Raw genomic sequence first — 15372 nt, 5'->3', positions numbered from 1 at the left:
TGGTGGATAGCAGCTCTGTTCACCTCAGTGTGACCTTAAAGAAGTCACACGTGGTCACCTTTTGGCAAGATATGGGTCACCCTGCGGGTGACATTGGTTTATTTTATTTGTCTGTCTGTATGACTGTGAACATAATACCTCAAAAATTATCAATGGATTCAGACGAAACTTAGTCGACAGGTTTGGTGAATGACGAGGACAAATTGATGAGATTTGGTGAAGATCCAGATCAGGATACGAGAATTTCGAAAGTGATTCTTCACCATTGAGAGATGGGGATAAAACCGATCCAAAGAACGATATTTCAAATGGTTGTGGAACAGTTGGCTCGGTGACTAGAATAAGCCGATTCAGTTTTGGTTCAGGTCGGGATCCAGATCCGGCCTATCAGTGGGATACAAAACATAAACTTTTCAGTCTGGTGGAGGTATACACTCCACCGAGTGCCGTTCCAGATATATTTTTATTGAAGATTTATATTTGTCATTGCACATGTTCAAGAATGGCTGGTGGATCGGAGTTCAGGTGTGTCAGGGAAGGATTTTGTATGATGGAGGATGCAGAGTCAGCAGCTGGCTTTGGAGGTCAACTTTGAAATGTGTTTTACCCAAGAAAGATCACGGCTGACAGTGAGACCTCGTATTTTAAGTGACTGAACTTCCTCAAGACTATTGATAGGAAAGTAGATGGGGTGAGGGAGGGGGGGGGGGGTTAGGACGATGTCTCCCTGAAAGGACCGTCTGAACCACCCCACCCCCCGCCAATCCACTTTCTCAACAATCCTCTTGAAGAAGCCCTTTCATTCAAGCTTCTTTATCTCACTGTGTGCCATGATCTTTCCTGGGAAAGCCACATTTCCAAACTGCCCTCCAAAGCCAGTCACCGACTGCGTACCCCCCATTGTGGAAAGTCCTTCCGAGACCCACCTGAGCTCCTGACCACATGCAAAGCTTTCGTCCGCAGCCTGATAGAGTATTGCTCTCCCCTATGGGCTGGTGCTCCCGCCTCTTACCTTTCTCAGTTTATGGTGTGGAAACAAAGGCATTTCAGATCGTTGGCATCTTCCGCGGTGAGGCTGAGTCTTTGGGCCTCTCACTCACTCTCTCACAGCAGGCAGGTCAGTGGTCTTTCTACCATCTCCTCTCTGGTTTCTGTCTTCTACCATCTCCTCTCTGGTTTCGCCCCCTTGCTCTGTCTGCGATGTTATCCCTCCCCCATTCCCCACCCCCCCTATATTTTGCAGGGTGCATAAGGTCCGCCAGCATACCCCTTCTGGTAAAACTACCAATATCACCAATAACTGCTCAACTTCACGCTTTTATTGCACTTTTTTCCTGCCTTTGGAACAAACTCCCACACTCTCTTCAATCCCACTCTTCCCTCCAGGTCTTCAAAGAGCTGTTCACCAACACCTCCAATCTTCCCCATTCCAAAACCACGATCTTTTCCACCCCCGTTAATCCACCCCAAATGCACCTACTTCAATCAAATTCTCTGCTTTCCTTCCCGAAAGTTCCCTGTCGTGTGAGGTTCTGAAAGTCCCTGTGGTGTCCATCTTGTTTACCCCATGTTCCCCACCCCATCCCTCTTCCTCCCACAGATCTTGTTGTGTGTTGTGTGTTCACTCTCACATGAGCTTCGACAATATATACAACAACAAAAAAAAAAATTCATTTCAGATCGAGAATCTAAACATTTTCAACACAAAATTTCCATCCAAATTTCCAAAATCCAAAATAGATTCCATAAATTACAAGAAAAAACACATTCATGGTTGAACATCAAGGTATTTCTTGACATGCTCAGGTGTATAAAATAGTGACATACCAGACTTGGGTGTTAATCCATCATCCTGATCATGGAGGTTGCAGACATCACTGAAACCGATTCCCTGGAAACCAGGAATATTTTCCAGCTGCACATTTTGGAATCCAATAAAGTTTTTGCAGAAACTGGAAAGTTCTCGAATAACATTCTCCAAGTTGATGAATAGACTTCCCAAGAGAGAAGAGCCTGCAAGCTGGAGAACCTGCGGCTTGAAAAAAGATTCCACAAATTTACAGAAGTCGGCATACATTGCAAATTTAAATTTCTCTTTGGCGAGAGAGAGGAGCTCTGTTCGCAATGCATCAGAGTCTGTACAAACTCGAAGAACCTTCCGATTCTCAATTCCAAGTATATTGATCACTGCTTCAGCCGTTTCTGCTCTCAGACCTTGTGATTGGAGCCATTCCAAGAAGTTGTCCATTTCACCGATGACCTGCCAGGGACACAATGCTTATGTAAACAAAGGATAAACAAACTCTGTATTTGTTCCAATCAATGCAGGGTTTTGCAGTCAGTTTGTTCACCCCACATGGGCTGTCAGGATGGACTTGAGATAAACACACTTGTCCCCGAGTTGTCCAGCTTTGAATCCGGACATGGCAATAAACAGTTTCCGTAGTGTTTCACGGATAGGGAAAGGGATCAATGTGTGTGCCGTCCTTCGGATGAACGTTCAACTGGGCATTAAAGGTCCCACGGAATCTTTCTCCAAGAGTCGGTGAGCTATCACTGGCACGCTGGCCAAATTCCAAATTTTTTCTTGAATATACAGGGGGCACGACATCAGTGGCACAGCCACACTCACAGCAATGATGCAACCAGCAGTCAAAACAAACAAAATGGAAGAACCAAAAATGAAAGTGCCACCCTGAAACTCCCACCCTCATTATTGTTTCATCAATAAGCATATAATCAATGTCCATAGACAAAAAGGTAAAGCATCAACAGTAACACCAAGGCTGCACAAAACAAAGATAAAAAAACAAGAAAAGCCATGGTGGGGGAGAACCTCTTATTCCTTTTCTTCTTTCTCATTTCCCTTTCTTGGACACCCAGGAGGATGAAATACAAAACCTGCCAAAAGGGCAGAGGAGATCCTTGTGAGCAAACAGCCATCCATATCTGGTGCGAACTGCATCAGGGAACATCCTCCTGCAGGTGGTTACCTTTACAAGGAGGTTGGTGGCAGTATTTGTACTCCGGCCACCACATAATAAAAAAGTGTGTGTTGTGGTGCTGCTGAAGTGTCGCTCACCAGACGAGTCTCCTCAAGGTTAATCTGAGGCATCCCTTTGGTTAGGTGTCTGGAATATCCTATCCTTAAGTGATGGGGATGGGCTCGGCATTTGCTGGGGGAAAGGGAGACGGAGGCCCCTGAAGTACAAATTGAAAGTGGACACAGCAATGCGCTGTGGCACATGCATCCAATGAATGAATTAATGAATTTCCCTTCATACAGTGTGCACTCTGCTGCTTCGAATCTGCTTCTGCCACCAACCAGGGGCGGCCCGAGATGAAATGATTCCCCACTCAAGAATTGTCTTCGGAGCCGCTCTCCATTTGTTCAACATGTGAACACCTCATGAAGTGGCATGGGGTGGTGAGAGCAGGCAGTGGTGAAGGGGTGGTGAGGGCAGGCAGTGGTGAGGCAACGGTGAGAGCAGGAAGTGGTGAAGGGGTGGTGAGGGCAGGCAGTGGTGAGGTGACGGTGAGAAGGCAGTGGTGAGGGGCTGTGAGGGCAGGCAGTGGTGAGGCGGCTGTGAGGGCAGGCAGTGGTAAGGGCAGGCAGTGGTGAGGCGGCGGTGAGGGCAGGCAGTGGTGAGGCGGCGGTGAGGGCAGGCAGTGGTGAGGCGGCGGTGAGGGCAGGCAGTGGTGAGACGACAGTCAGGGCATGCAGAGGTGAGCGGCCAGTGAGGGTACGCAGAGGTGAGCGGCCAGTGAGGGCACTCAGTGGTGAGCGGACAGTGAGGTCACGCAGTTGTGAGCGGACAGTGAGGGCACGCAGTTGTGAGCGGACAGTGAGGGCACGCAGTTGTGAGCGGACAGTGAGGGCACGCAGTGGTGAGCGGACCGTGAGGGCACGCAGTGGTGAGCGGACCGTGAGTGCACGCAGTGGTGAGCGGATAGTGAGTGCACGCAGTAGTGAGCGGATCGTGAGTGCAGGCAGTGGTGAGTCGGTAGTGAGGGCAGGCAGTGGTGAGGGGTGGTGAAGGCAGGCAGTGGTGAGGCGAGAGTGAGGGTATGCAGTGGTGAGGTGAGAGGGCACGCAGTGGTGAGCGGACAGTGAGGGAACGCAGTCGTGAGTGGACAGTGAGGGCACGCAGCCGTGAGCGGACAGTGAGGGCACGCAGCCGTGAGTGGACAGTGAGGGCACGCAGCCGTGAGTGGACAGTGAGGGCACGCAGTGGTGAGCGGACCGTGAGGGCACGCAGTGGTGAGCGGAAAGTGAGGGCACGCAGTGGTGAGCGGAAAGTGAGGGCACGCAGTGGTGAGCGGACAGTGAGGGCACGCAGCCGTGAGTGGACAGTGAGGGCACGCAGCCGTGAGCGGACAGTGAGGGCACGCAGTGGTGAGCGGACCGTGAGGGCACGCAGTGGTGAGTCGGTGGTGAGGGCAGGCAGTGGTGAGCGAACCGTGGGGGCAGGAAGTGGTGAGGCGATAGTGAGGGCAGGCAGTGATGAGGCGAGAATGAGGGCAGGCAGTGGGGAGGCGAGAGCGACGGTATGCAGTCGTGAGCGGACAGTGAGGGCACGCAGCCGTGAGTGGACAGTGAGGGCACGCAGCCGTGAGCGGACAGTGAGGGCACGCAGTGGTGAGCGGACCGTGAGGGCACGCAGTGGTGAGTCGGTGGTGAGGGCAGGCAGTGGTGAGCGAACCGTAGGGGCAGGAAGTGGTGAGGCGATAGTGAGGGCAGGCAGTGATGAGGCGAGAATGAGGGCAGGCAGTGGGGAGGCGAGAGCGACGGTATGCAGTCGTGAGCGGACAGTGAGGGCAGGCAGTGGTTTTTCCTTCATATTTCCACAGAGTGCTCAACGTCTGCCAGGAACACCATTCTGGTAAAACTCCCAAAATCACGAACCACTGCTCACCTTCACTCTTTCATTCCTCATTTTCCCCACCTTTGGAATGAACTCCCACACTCGATACAATCCCACTCCTCCCTCCAGGTCTTCAAATCAGCTGTTCACCACCTCTTCTCTTCCCCAATCCAAAACCAAAATCTTTTCTGTCCCCCTTAATTCACCCTAAACCCCCCCCCACCTCCTTCAAATTCGCTGCTTTGTGAGGTCCTGAAAGTCCCTGGAGTGTCCATCTTGTTCACCCCATGTTCCCAGCCCCATCACTCTACCTTCCATAGATCATCTCCTAATGTCTTTGTTCCCCATCGTTTTGTCCTCCCCTCTCCCGCTCCTCTTGTTGTACGTTGTGTGTTCGCTCTCATTCGAGCCTCGACAACATTACATACATACACAGCCAAGTGGTGAATATAAACACATAGATTGAAGTGATGACATATTAAACACACACCTGGAGGGCTCCGTTCCCCTTGTGAAACCCACAGATGGAGAGAAGAACAAACAAACATCTCAATTTACTTTTACTTGAACTTTCTCACAAATACATCATGAATTTACACTTTCCTACAAGATAAATATCCTGGTTCAACAAGTCCGACACCGTCATCTCACAAACACATTCCAGACACCACAAGGAAGGACGGGAGATGTGTTGGTTCCTGATATGGGAGGCGGGGTCAGCCCGATTGGGGGCAGGGCGGTGGGGGCCAGCCTGATTGGGGGCAGGGCGGTGGGGGGCAGCCTGATTGGGGGCAGGGCGGTGGGGGCCAGCCTGATTGGGGGCAGGGCGGTGGGGGCCAGCCTGATTGGGGGCAGGGCGGTGGGGGCCAGCCTGATTTGGAGTCAGGGCGGCGGAGGCAGCCCGATTGGGGACAGGACGGCGGGGGCCAGCCTGATGGAATGTCGGTGGAAGGTTAACGAGGAATGTTACATTTTAGACCCACACGATGTTGTTGAGTTTATAGATTATGAATCAGGGTTTTCATCTCCATTCAGATTACGAACGTTAAAAATCCCACGGAACAGGTAAAGTCGGTAATCGAACCTCGTTACTCCTCATTTCGAGATCAAATTGGATACACAAGTCAATTACAAAATGTTTCTTGTGGTTTTGTTGTTAAAAGGAAGAATGAGGTTCATCGTTGAGGTTCATATTTAATCATCGTTGAAAGAAGTTTAGTGATGATTTGATTATAAACAAAAGGAGTGAAAAACACCTCATTAAATTAACAATCACCTCAACAAACATTCAATAAAAACTCCTTAAACTTTCCTTCATCGACGTCGTCAAGAAACATAAAATTATTTTGTATTTAAATTCACGTTTTTAGTGTTAAATAAGAATTCCCAAAATACCTCTTCCCATCAGTCCCGTCCCGACCACGAGGATCTCAGTTCGAGGTTTCCAGGAACATCAACCCGGAAGTTCTTCATCGTTTCTCCGTTCTTCTTCTTCCTCCTCGTGATCACTTTTCTCCTTTTCATCGTTGATCTCCCCCATCGTTGTTGACCGCTCATCGCTCATTTGGTTTCATTTGAACAATTGAAGCCACAGATCGGCCATTTTACCACTCCATTCAATACACACGGTGCAAGGGTGATTCCTCTTTGTTATTTCCTTTCGTTCCGTTTCTGTTCAATCATTGATTGACACGAAGGTCCCAGGTACACAAACTCCCTTTCACGTCCATTACGTCGGTATGACTTACTTGATTCAAAGTTGTGGATCTCACCTGTGGGATTCCGTTCCGGATTGCCTTTCGGGTGATTACCGGACGTGACGTCATCTGTAATCAGTGAACTGAAAATCATCAGAATGCTCATTGTCCGTAAAAAGTGAAGCCGCCGTGAGCTCGAGGTCACGTGGGCGTCGCCATCTTGGTCAGCTCGACTTGACTGACTCGTTTCGTGGATTGAACTCGTTTTTTACACGTCACAGATTGAAAAAGTCAAAGAAATTTTAAAACATCATTTTCTGCGGCAATAAACTAATCAAATTGGTTACAGGAAGGTTGTGGTTGTGAAAGGACGTTTTAGAGGTATTTTTATCTGTTGATGAACAGGAATAATGTAGTTTTGTTCTGAATTATCATTGCGGAGTGACAGGTTTTAATTTGTCATGAAACTGAAGAAGATTGTAACGTATGTTGATTTCCGGTTGTGGTTGGTTGTGCTCCGTGATTGCGAATAAACGTCACTTCCGGTCTGACCCAACATGGATTCCTGAGTATCTTACATGGTGTCAGAAGTGGGATTATTAATGTGTATTATAGGGGTACCCAGTCCCATGGACGGGGAACAGATTGTTTTTCTTCTGTTTATTTCATATTTTTTTTATTATCTATTCTTTTTCTTTTTGCACCGGCAATTTTCGGGTTCTTTCGTTTAAAAAATAATTTTCTCAGGAACGCGAAGTCCGATCGACACGAAATTTTCACCATAGTATGTATCTTTTTTGATTGTAAACGTAATTGATAATTGTGACGTCATAGCTCACGTGGTACAGACGCCATCTTGAAAAAAACCGACAAACTTTGGACCTCTGTATCTGAAACAGTGCAATGAAAATTTTTTCACTTCATACGTTTTAATGAACTCCACATGGGGAACAAGGGTCATTTTTTGTGACGTCATCAGTGAAGCGGTGTCCCGGTAAAAATTCAAGTAGAACGCTGCATCGGAAAAAATGTTAAATTTCTTCAGCCTCATCGACACAATTCACTGTAGAAAAAATATATTATGACGTCATAGGTGACTTGGTTCGGCAGCCATCTTGTTTTCAATTTTTTTTTTTTTTAATCTTCTCCAGAACGCTTGACAGATTGAGGCAAAACTTTACACACACATTCTCCATGACGTCCTTTTCAAGTTTGTTAATTTCTAATTGATAGGTCACATGGTTTGGCGGCCATATTGCATTTACCCTAAAACCTACAAATGTATTCTTCTCCAGAACGGCTCAACAGATCAAGGGGAAACTTCAGAGATGTATTTCCCACGAGTAGTGAATATAATTTTGTTAATTTCCAATTGATAGGTCACATAGTTTGGCAGCCTTGTTGGATTCAAGAATATTACATAATGTTTTCTCTGGAACCACATAACCTATCGAAGTGAAACTTGGCAAACATAATCGAACCCCATGTCTGCATATTGGGTAAAAATTATGATGTCACAAGTCACAAGGTTTGGAGGCCATATTGGATCGAAAAACGCATCTTGTCCGATCAACACGAAACTTAAGAATCATAATCCACTTCCCCATTAGATGGAGAATTTAAATTGATGTTGTAATAGGGCATGTGGTACGGCAGCCATATTGGATTGAAAATGAATAACTTTAAAAGTTTTCTTCTCTGAAACGGTTGAACAGATCGAGGCGACATTCCACAAGTATGACCGCCTCTCTACGACGAACAAAGTGTTCTTCCCCGTTTTGATGCACGACAAGTCGTTTGGCAGCCATATTGGATTGAAGGGAAAATATTAATAAATGTTTTCTCTTGAACTGCTACATCAATAAATGTGAAACTTCAGAGAGATGATGCAGCTGACATGCGGAATGAAGTGCTTAAATTTCAACTCGATCGGCCCAATGTTTTGGCAGCCATGTTGGATTGAAGGATAAGTATTAATTCATGTTTACTCTGGAACCGCAGCTTCAATATATGCGAAACTTCACAATTAGAATCCAGCCGACATGTGAAACGTCGGTTTGAAATGTCAACCCAGTCGGCCACGCGGTTTGGCAGCCAGAAATATTTCATTATTTGAATCTGAGAACTTTTAGATTTTTGTTGTTTTTTTCCAGAAGGCTCACTTGGCTGCACCTGAAAGCATTTGAGGGTACAGGAATAGCAATTCAATTGATACCGCCAATGTCCCCAGGAAAAATGGCCGACTCCATCCGTAATAAAGAGATTGAACACTTTGTGCTACCCGGTTCGTAACTCGTCAGTCCTACGCTGTATTGAAGCAGGGCTGCATTTGTATCACTCTTAAATAATGTTTTCTCTGGAACCACTTTTCCTATCGCAGGGAAATTTTGCAACTATCATTTCAGTCTCATGTTGTATCAAAGGCGGACGTCTGGGTACCCGGTCATCACTGCCAGCAGTTATAAAGTGGCAGTTCTAGTTTATATTTGAAGTTGCTGTTTCAATCGAGTCAATTAAAGCCGATAAACTGGAGATGGCTTCTTTCTTCTACTGCAATTTAATTCACCCGATTACTTCAATCGCCCATGGACAATGTCCTCAAACTGGAGAAGATGGATGTGGACCCAAACACAAGCGCAGTGGAGATGCGATGACATCATTGGTGCTGCACCTTCTCAAACTATCTAACAGTCAATATATAACAACAGTCAATAAAACGGTTAGATAGTCAAACTATCTTACCGTTTTAAATGAGGTCTCACCTGTGGTCTATGAACGGACGACGCTGCCATCTACGTGCTCCGGGCGTTCTCCATGAAGCCGAGGAACAAGATACATGCAAGACACCTTCTCGCCACATGCAAGCAGGAGGCTGGTGAGAAGTGAGACCAATAATGCAACCTCTGAGATGGTCACACAAAGATTGTAACTTCCAGGGTGTCGGTCGAGCAGAATGGAGAGGATGGTACCCGAGAGGTATTTCGACATGGACTGCAGTCTGCATGCATACGACAGCACCTGCTGGAAAATGTGATACTGGACCTTCAAACAGCTTTAGACCAAGTCCGTGCTCTCGATGTGGCCCAGAAACAATCCGAGTCCTACGGTCCACCTGCTTCCTTCATAAATTCTGTGACCATGGGAACATGAGAGGCTCCACGTGAGCCTCCTGAAACGAGGGAAGAGGAAAATTCACCTGAGGAACCAGATTATTCGACCTCTCCAACCACGTCTGCAGCTTCCACGGTTGCTAAGTATTTCCTTAGTGGGTGGAGGAGAATTCCACGATGCAGATGTCCTGCCAGGTATGCCACCTGCAACAACTGTCAAAAGAAGGGAAATTATGTTTGAGTATGTCGGTCTGTCGCAAAGGTAAATAAATCAATGTCAGCAGCTGGTGGAAGGGAAAGTGGTGGCCGCATCACCATGTTGTTTATCAAAAGCGATTGTAAAAGTACAGGTAAATGGGCATGCGGTGGAAGCATTGATCGACACCGGCAGCTGCGAGAGTTTTATAAGCAGCGCAATGGTAAAAGACCATCACTGGAAGGTCTACCCAGCCGAAAATAGAGTAACCATGGCTTCAACCTCATGACAGTCTGGAGTACAGGGAAACTGTAAAATTTAACTCACCATAGTGAGATTCACCTGTCGTGTTGGAAAGTTGCTGGTGCTCCGGAATTTATGTGCAGATCTCCTCTTGGGACACAACCGATTAAAGCAGCACTCCAAAGTGGAGATACCCTTTGGGAGAGAAAAACCTCCTTTGACAGGAAGCGTAAGAACAACTGCTGCAGTATCGCCATCCTCGGTTTGAAAATGTATCTCCCGAATTCAAACCAATCGCCATCAAGTCTCAATGATATTCAAACACCGATGCAAAGTTCATCGCATCTGAAACCAAGAGACGACTCGATGAAGGAATTACAGAACTCAGCGACTCACCATGGCGCCTGCAAGTCCTGGTGACATCAAATCGGAACAATAAAAGACTGATGGTTGTTGATTACTCACAAACGATCAATCAATTCACACAACTCGATGTCTATCCATTGCCACACACAGACGAGATGGTAGGACATGTCCCTAAATACCGAGTCTTCAGGACAATTCATGTGTGCAGCGCCAACCATCAGATTCCTATCACAGAAGAAGACAAACCCCATTTAGCATTTGAGGCGAGCCAGAGACTTTATCAGTTCTGCAGAATTCCGTTTGGAGTTAGTGATGGGGAAGTAAGTTTCCAACGAATTATCGACATCGTTTCACAGGAAAATCTAAAGGACACCAATCCTTACATGGTGATGTCACGGTGTGTGGAAAGAACCAGGTGGAGCACGATGAAAATTTGGACAAGTTCCTAAATATCACCAGAAAGTAGAACCTGCCATTCAACTTTGACAAATGTGTGTTTTCTGCAAAGACCAATGACCATTGACTTCCTTGGCGACACAAGAGTCAACGGCACGATCAGACCCGATCCTGAATTCCTATGCCCCCTTTGGGAGCTGCACCCTCCTCATGATATCATTGCGTCGTCTCATGAGTATGTTTGCCTCCGATTCGCAATGGATAACCTGATATTATGAGAAAAAATTTTGTCTCATGCAATAACGAAGCTTCCCACAACAAACGGCTTCCGTATGCCTGGTGTTGGCTTAATGGTTCGGGTGGTGGGTTTGTGGATCCGAGGATCCTGAGTTCAAAACCCCCTCAGCTGTTGAATTAATACCAGGTGTGGTTGACTACCTGTCGTCCTTACGCAGTTGGCAAAATAAGTGCCAGCTTGCTGGTATCCTGTGCTTTGGCAGCACCAACGCTTTGCACAGAGTATGGTCCCAATGGGTGGGATGGAACGGCTTCCGTGGAGGCTTTCAAGCGTCTCAAGGACGACATCGCCAACTCTGTGGTGGTGGCAATTGACAACACTGTGCCGTTTGTTGTGGAAACTGACGCCTCATATCACGCAACCACCGCAATGCTTAATCAGCCCGCACGACCCGCTGCGTTTTTCTCGAGAAATCTCTCTGGTCGTGAACAGTGACATTTGGCAGTGGAGAAGGAGGCGGACACCATTGTGGAGGCACTACGTAGATGGAGACATTATTTACTGGGCAATCACTTTCAACTCGTCACTGACCAAAGATCTGTAGCATTTATGTTTGATGGTAAAAACGCTGGGAAAAAGAGGAACCATAAAATAATGAGATGGCACATTGAATTGTCTTGTGATCGCTATGACATTGTATCATGATGACCTTCCACTTTGTGAAAACCCTCCAGTGTAACTTCATCGCAGCAATGATCATTTGACCTGGAAAAGACAATGCTGCAGCAGACACCGTTTCACGGATCCACTATTCAGCAATTACTGACGAAACCCGACAAGACCTCAATCATTCATGATGCCATCCAGGAGTTACAAGGATGACTGACTTTGTGCGCTGTCGTATTCCACCCTTTTCCATCGAGGATGTGAAAAGAATGAGTGGTTGTTGTCCAGGTTGTGCTGAACTCAATCCCACATTCCATGCAGCTGCTCCAGGCACATTGATCAAAGCTACTTCGCCCTTCGACAATTGTTGACGAATTTTCAAGGTTCCCGTTTACCTCTCCATGTGTTGACAAAACTTCAGCAACGGTCATTAAATATCTCTCTCAAGTATTCGCCATCTTTGGCATGCCTTCCGATAAACATTCAGACCGAGGTTCACACTTTCTCTCAGATGAACTCAAACAATTTCTTCATGGACGCAGTGTGGTCACGAGCCGAACTACCAGCTACAACTCTCGAGGTAATGGACTGGTGGAAAGAAATAATGGCATCATTTGGAAAGCTGTGACTTTCGCTCTGAAGTCTCGAGGACGAATAATTGGACTGTGAAGCCTGGTGTTGGCTCAATGGTTCGGGTGGCGGCTTGGGATCCTCAGGTCCTGAGTTCAAGCCCGGTCAGCCGCTGAATTAATACACCTGGGGGTTGACTCAGCCCGTCATCCTTCAGAGGTTGGCGAAATGAGTACCAGTTCCAGTGTGTGTTCTGGTGGAGGGGCACTGCATCAGCGACACAGTCGCGCTTCAAGAAATGATAGCTACCCCGGCAGCCAAGCTGCCATTCGACCACACACACATTCGACAGTGGGAGGTTGTCCTTCCTGATTCTCTGCATTCCATACGCTTGCTGCTTTACACATCCACTAATGCCACTCCACACGGACGACTGTTTGCCTATCATCACCGAAGCACCAGTGGTCACTACGTGCTGACCTGGTTGGCTTATCCTGGTACTGTGCTCATGAAGCGCCCGGTAAACCAGAGTAAGTATGAACCAATGGTGGATGAAGTGGAAATTATCGATGCCAATCCTGAGTGTGCTTACGTTCGACTCCCTGACGGCCGGGAGACCACTGTGTCAGTTCACCATTTGGCACCCCTGGAGATGGGACCTCTTTGCACAGGAGGGAGCATATAATTCCCTTGAGGCAATAGTACGCTGGGCTCGAGACAGGTGAGGAAACCCCATTTCTCCATCTATTGTCTTGAGGAAGAACTTCATTTGGTGATGTCAGCGATAGCGAGCAGTGGCAGCAGTGCAGCAGGGCTGGCAGCAGCGACGGTGCAGCGGGGGTGGGCAGCGGCGACGGTGTACAGCAGGGGCAGGCAGTAGCGATGGTGCAGAGGGGTGGGCAGTGGCAACCGCGGTGCAGCAGGGTGGACAGCGGTGGTGCAGCGGGGATGGTGCAGAAGTTGTGGACAGCGGCGGGTGCGTAATGGGGGTGGGAAGCGGCAGAGGTGCAGCGGGGGCAGGCAGCGGGGGCGAGCAGCAGCAGCGGCGACGGCGCAGCAGAGGTGGGTGACGGTGCAGGCAGTGGTGGAATTGCAGCGGGGGAAGGCAATGGTGGAAGTGCAGTGTGTGCAGACAGTGGAGGAGGTGCAGTGTGTGCAGGCAGTTGAGGATGTGCAGTGTGTGCAGGCAGTGGTGGATGTGCAGTGGGTGCAGGCATTTCTGCAGCAGGTGCAGTCATGGTGGGAGTGCAGCATGTGCAGGCAGTTGTGGTTGTGCAGCGGGTGCAGGCAGTGGTGGAGGTGCAGTGGCGGCAGGCATTGGTGGAAGTGCAGTGGGTACAGACAGTGGAGGAGGTGCAGTGTGTGCAGGAGTTAAGCATGTGCAGCAGGTGCCGGAATTGGTGGGGTGCAGCGGTTGCAGGCAGTGGTGTAGTGGATGCAGGCAGTTGTGGAGGTGCAGTGGGTGCAGGTGGTGGTGGAGATGCAGAAATCGAAATTGGTCGACATGAGGTGTGGGAGACAGTTTGTGTGGGTGATGAGACAATTAAATATGTGGATTCTTCATTCTGCAGGAAGGATCGTCGATGTGGAATTCTGTGCAATTTTGAAGGAGCGGGAGTTCGGGACATTGAAGGAAGTGTAAACAATATTGTATCGATTAATGGCAGGAAGAAGTTGGTTGTGGTGCACCTCGGTGCGAATGATGGAGGGAAAGTTTACTCAGAGGTTTTGAAAAATTGATACAGGAAATTGGGTAACCGGTTGAAAGCAAAGGGTTGTGAGGTCATGTTTTCTGGGATTCTCTCAAGATTAAGAAACAATAAAGAAATTATGAGCAGAGCAATTGATATCAACCAATGGCTGGAAGAATTGTGAATGGAGGTTGATTTTATATTTAAGAAGCAGTGGGAATCATTTCGGGGAAAAGGGAGTGTTTCCCGAATGATGGCTGTTTGTTAAATTGAAAGGGGACAGCAAGGTTTGCAGTGGGAATTCGAGGAAGGAATTCAGGCTACTTTTTTTTAGTTCAGAGGATGGTGGGGAAGGTATTGTGGAAGGAACAGATGATGTAATGATGATGAGTAAGGCCAGGCAAGAAAATAAAATTTCAGGAACGGAAAAATTCAATGTATTCTATACCAATGCCAGAAATTTAAATAATAAGATGGAGGAGCTTGAGGCCAAAGTGGATTGCGAGGAATACGATAGAGTTACAGTGAGTGACTGATAGGTCTGTTTTTCGGGCTCTGGGTGGGAAGGAAGAGGAGGAAGGAGAACATGAAGAATTCAAAAGGCCATGTGGTAAGAGAAGAGTATTAATTATGTGGGATTTCAACTTGCCAGGGATAGATTGGGTCCAGGAACAGGGAAAGGGAAGAGTAGATGACGATTTCCTTGTTTTAGTCCAGGATTGCTTTTTCACCCAGTTTGTGGATAAGCCCACGAGGGGGGAGTGCAGTGTTCGACCTCCTTTAAAGTAACGATCCCAACATGCTGGAGGAGGTGGAGGTTGGGGAACATTTCAGAGCAAGTGACCATAACATTGTGTGTGCATAGATTCTGTTCAGGGTTAGAGTTGAGGATAGTAGGGTGAGGCTATGAGATTTCAGGAAGGCAAACTTTGAGGGTGAGGAGAGAATTGGGTGATGTAGAGTGGGAGACTCTAACAACAGGACAATCAGCATTCACGAAATGGGAAACCTTAAACTTTTAAAGGATCAAATGTGTAGAGCGCAGAGTAAATACATTCCATTGAGGTGTGGGAGAAAATAACTATATTAATGCACTCTCAATTATAATTGTTGCTGGTGCTTTATAAATTTAATTTTTATGCTATAAGTCGAATTGGCTGTCAGTGATGCTTCCCTTTACCCAAGAGTCTTTTAACCTAAATGTGATAAAAGGAATGTCTTGCTCTGGACAAAGTGACCTGGTTGATAACAGCAACTTTTGCCGTAATTATGTCATTCGCTTTTCACCTGGAAGACACATATTGTAGTTGGAGTTCTTTTACCTATATGTTTAT

The 15372-nt window shown here is 47.4% G+C and overlaps 1 protein-coding gene across 6 annotated transcripts in view; it reads right to left on the bottom strand.

The window, feature by feature from the left end:
• The window catches only part of LOC147021011 (uncharacterized), a 58609-nt gene extending 51594 nt beyond the window's left edge, over window positions 1-7015 (bottom strand). For 2 of the 6 annotated variants that reach the window (XM_085893611.1, XM_085893610.1), the window contains exons 1-2: window positions 6261-6992; window positions 1828-2260 (exon numbers count right to left, since the gene is read on the bottom strand). In XM_085893611.1, coding sequence (XP_085749737.1) covers window positions 1828-2248 — 421 coding nt within the window. In that variant the 5' untranslated portion in view covers window positions 2249-2260; window positions 6261-6992. Of the gene's footprint in view, window positions 1-1827; window positions 2261-5355; window positions 5515-6260 lie in introns of those variants that run through there. The other 4 variants (XM_085893608.1, XM_085893606.1, XM_085893607.1 and 1 more) reach the window with 4 other exon arrangements.
• Between the last annotated feature and the right edge of the window lie 8357 nt (window positions 7016-15372).

Source organism: Eptatretus burgeri, chromosome 8, assembly GCF_056783735.1.
Source record: "Eptatretus burgeri isolate ZD-2024b chromosome 8, Ebu_testis_v1, whole genome shotgun sequence".
NCBI lineage: Eukaryota > Metazoa > Chordata > Myxini > Myxiniformes > Myxinidae > Eptatretus > Eptatretus burgeri.
This window is presented reverse-complemented; position numbering and strand designations above follow the sequence as displayed.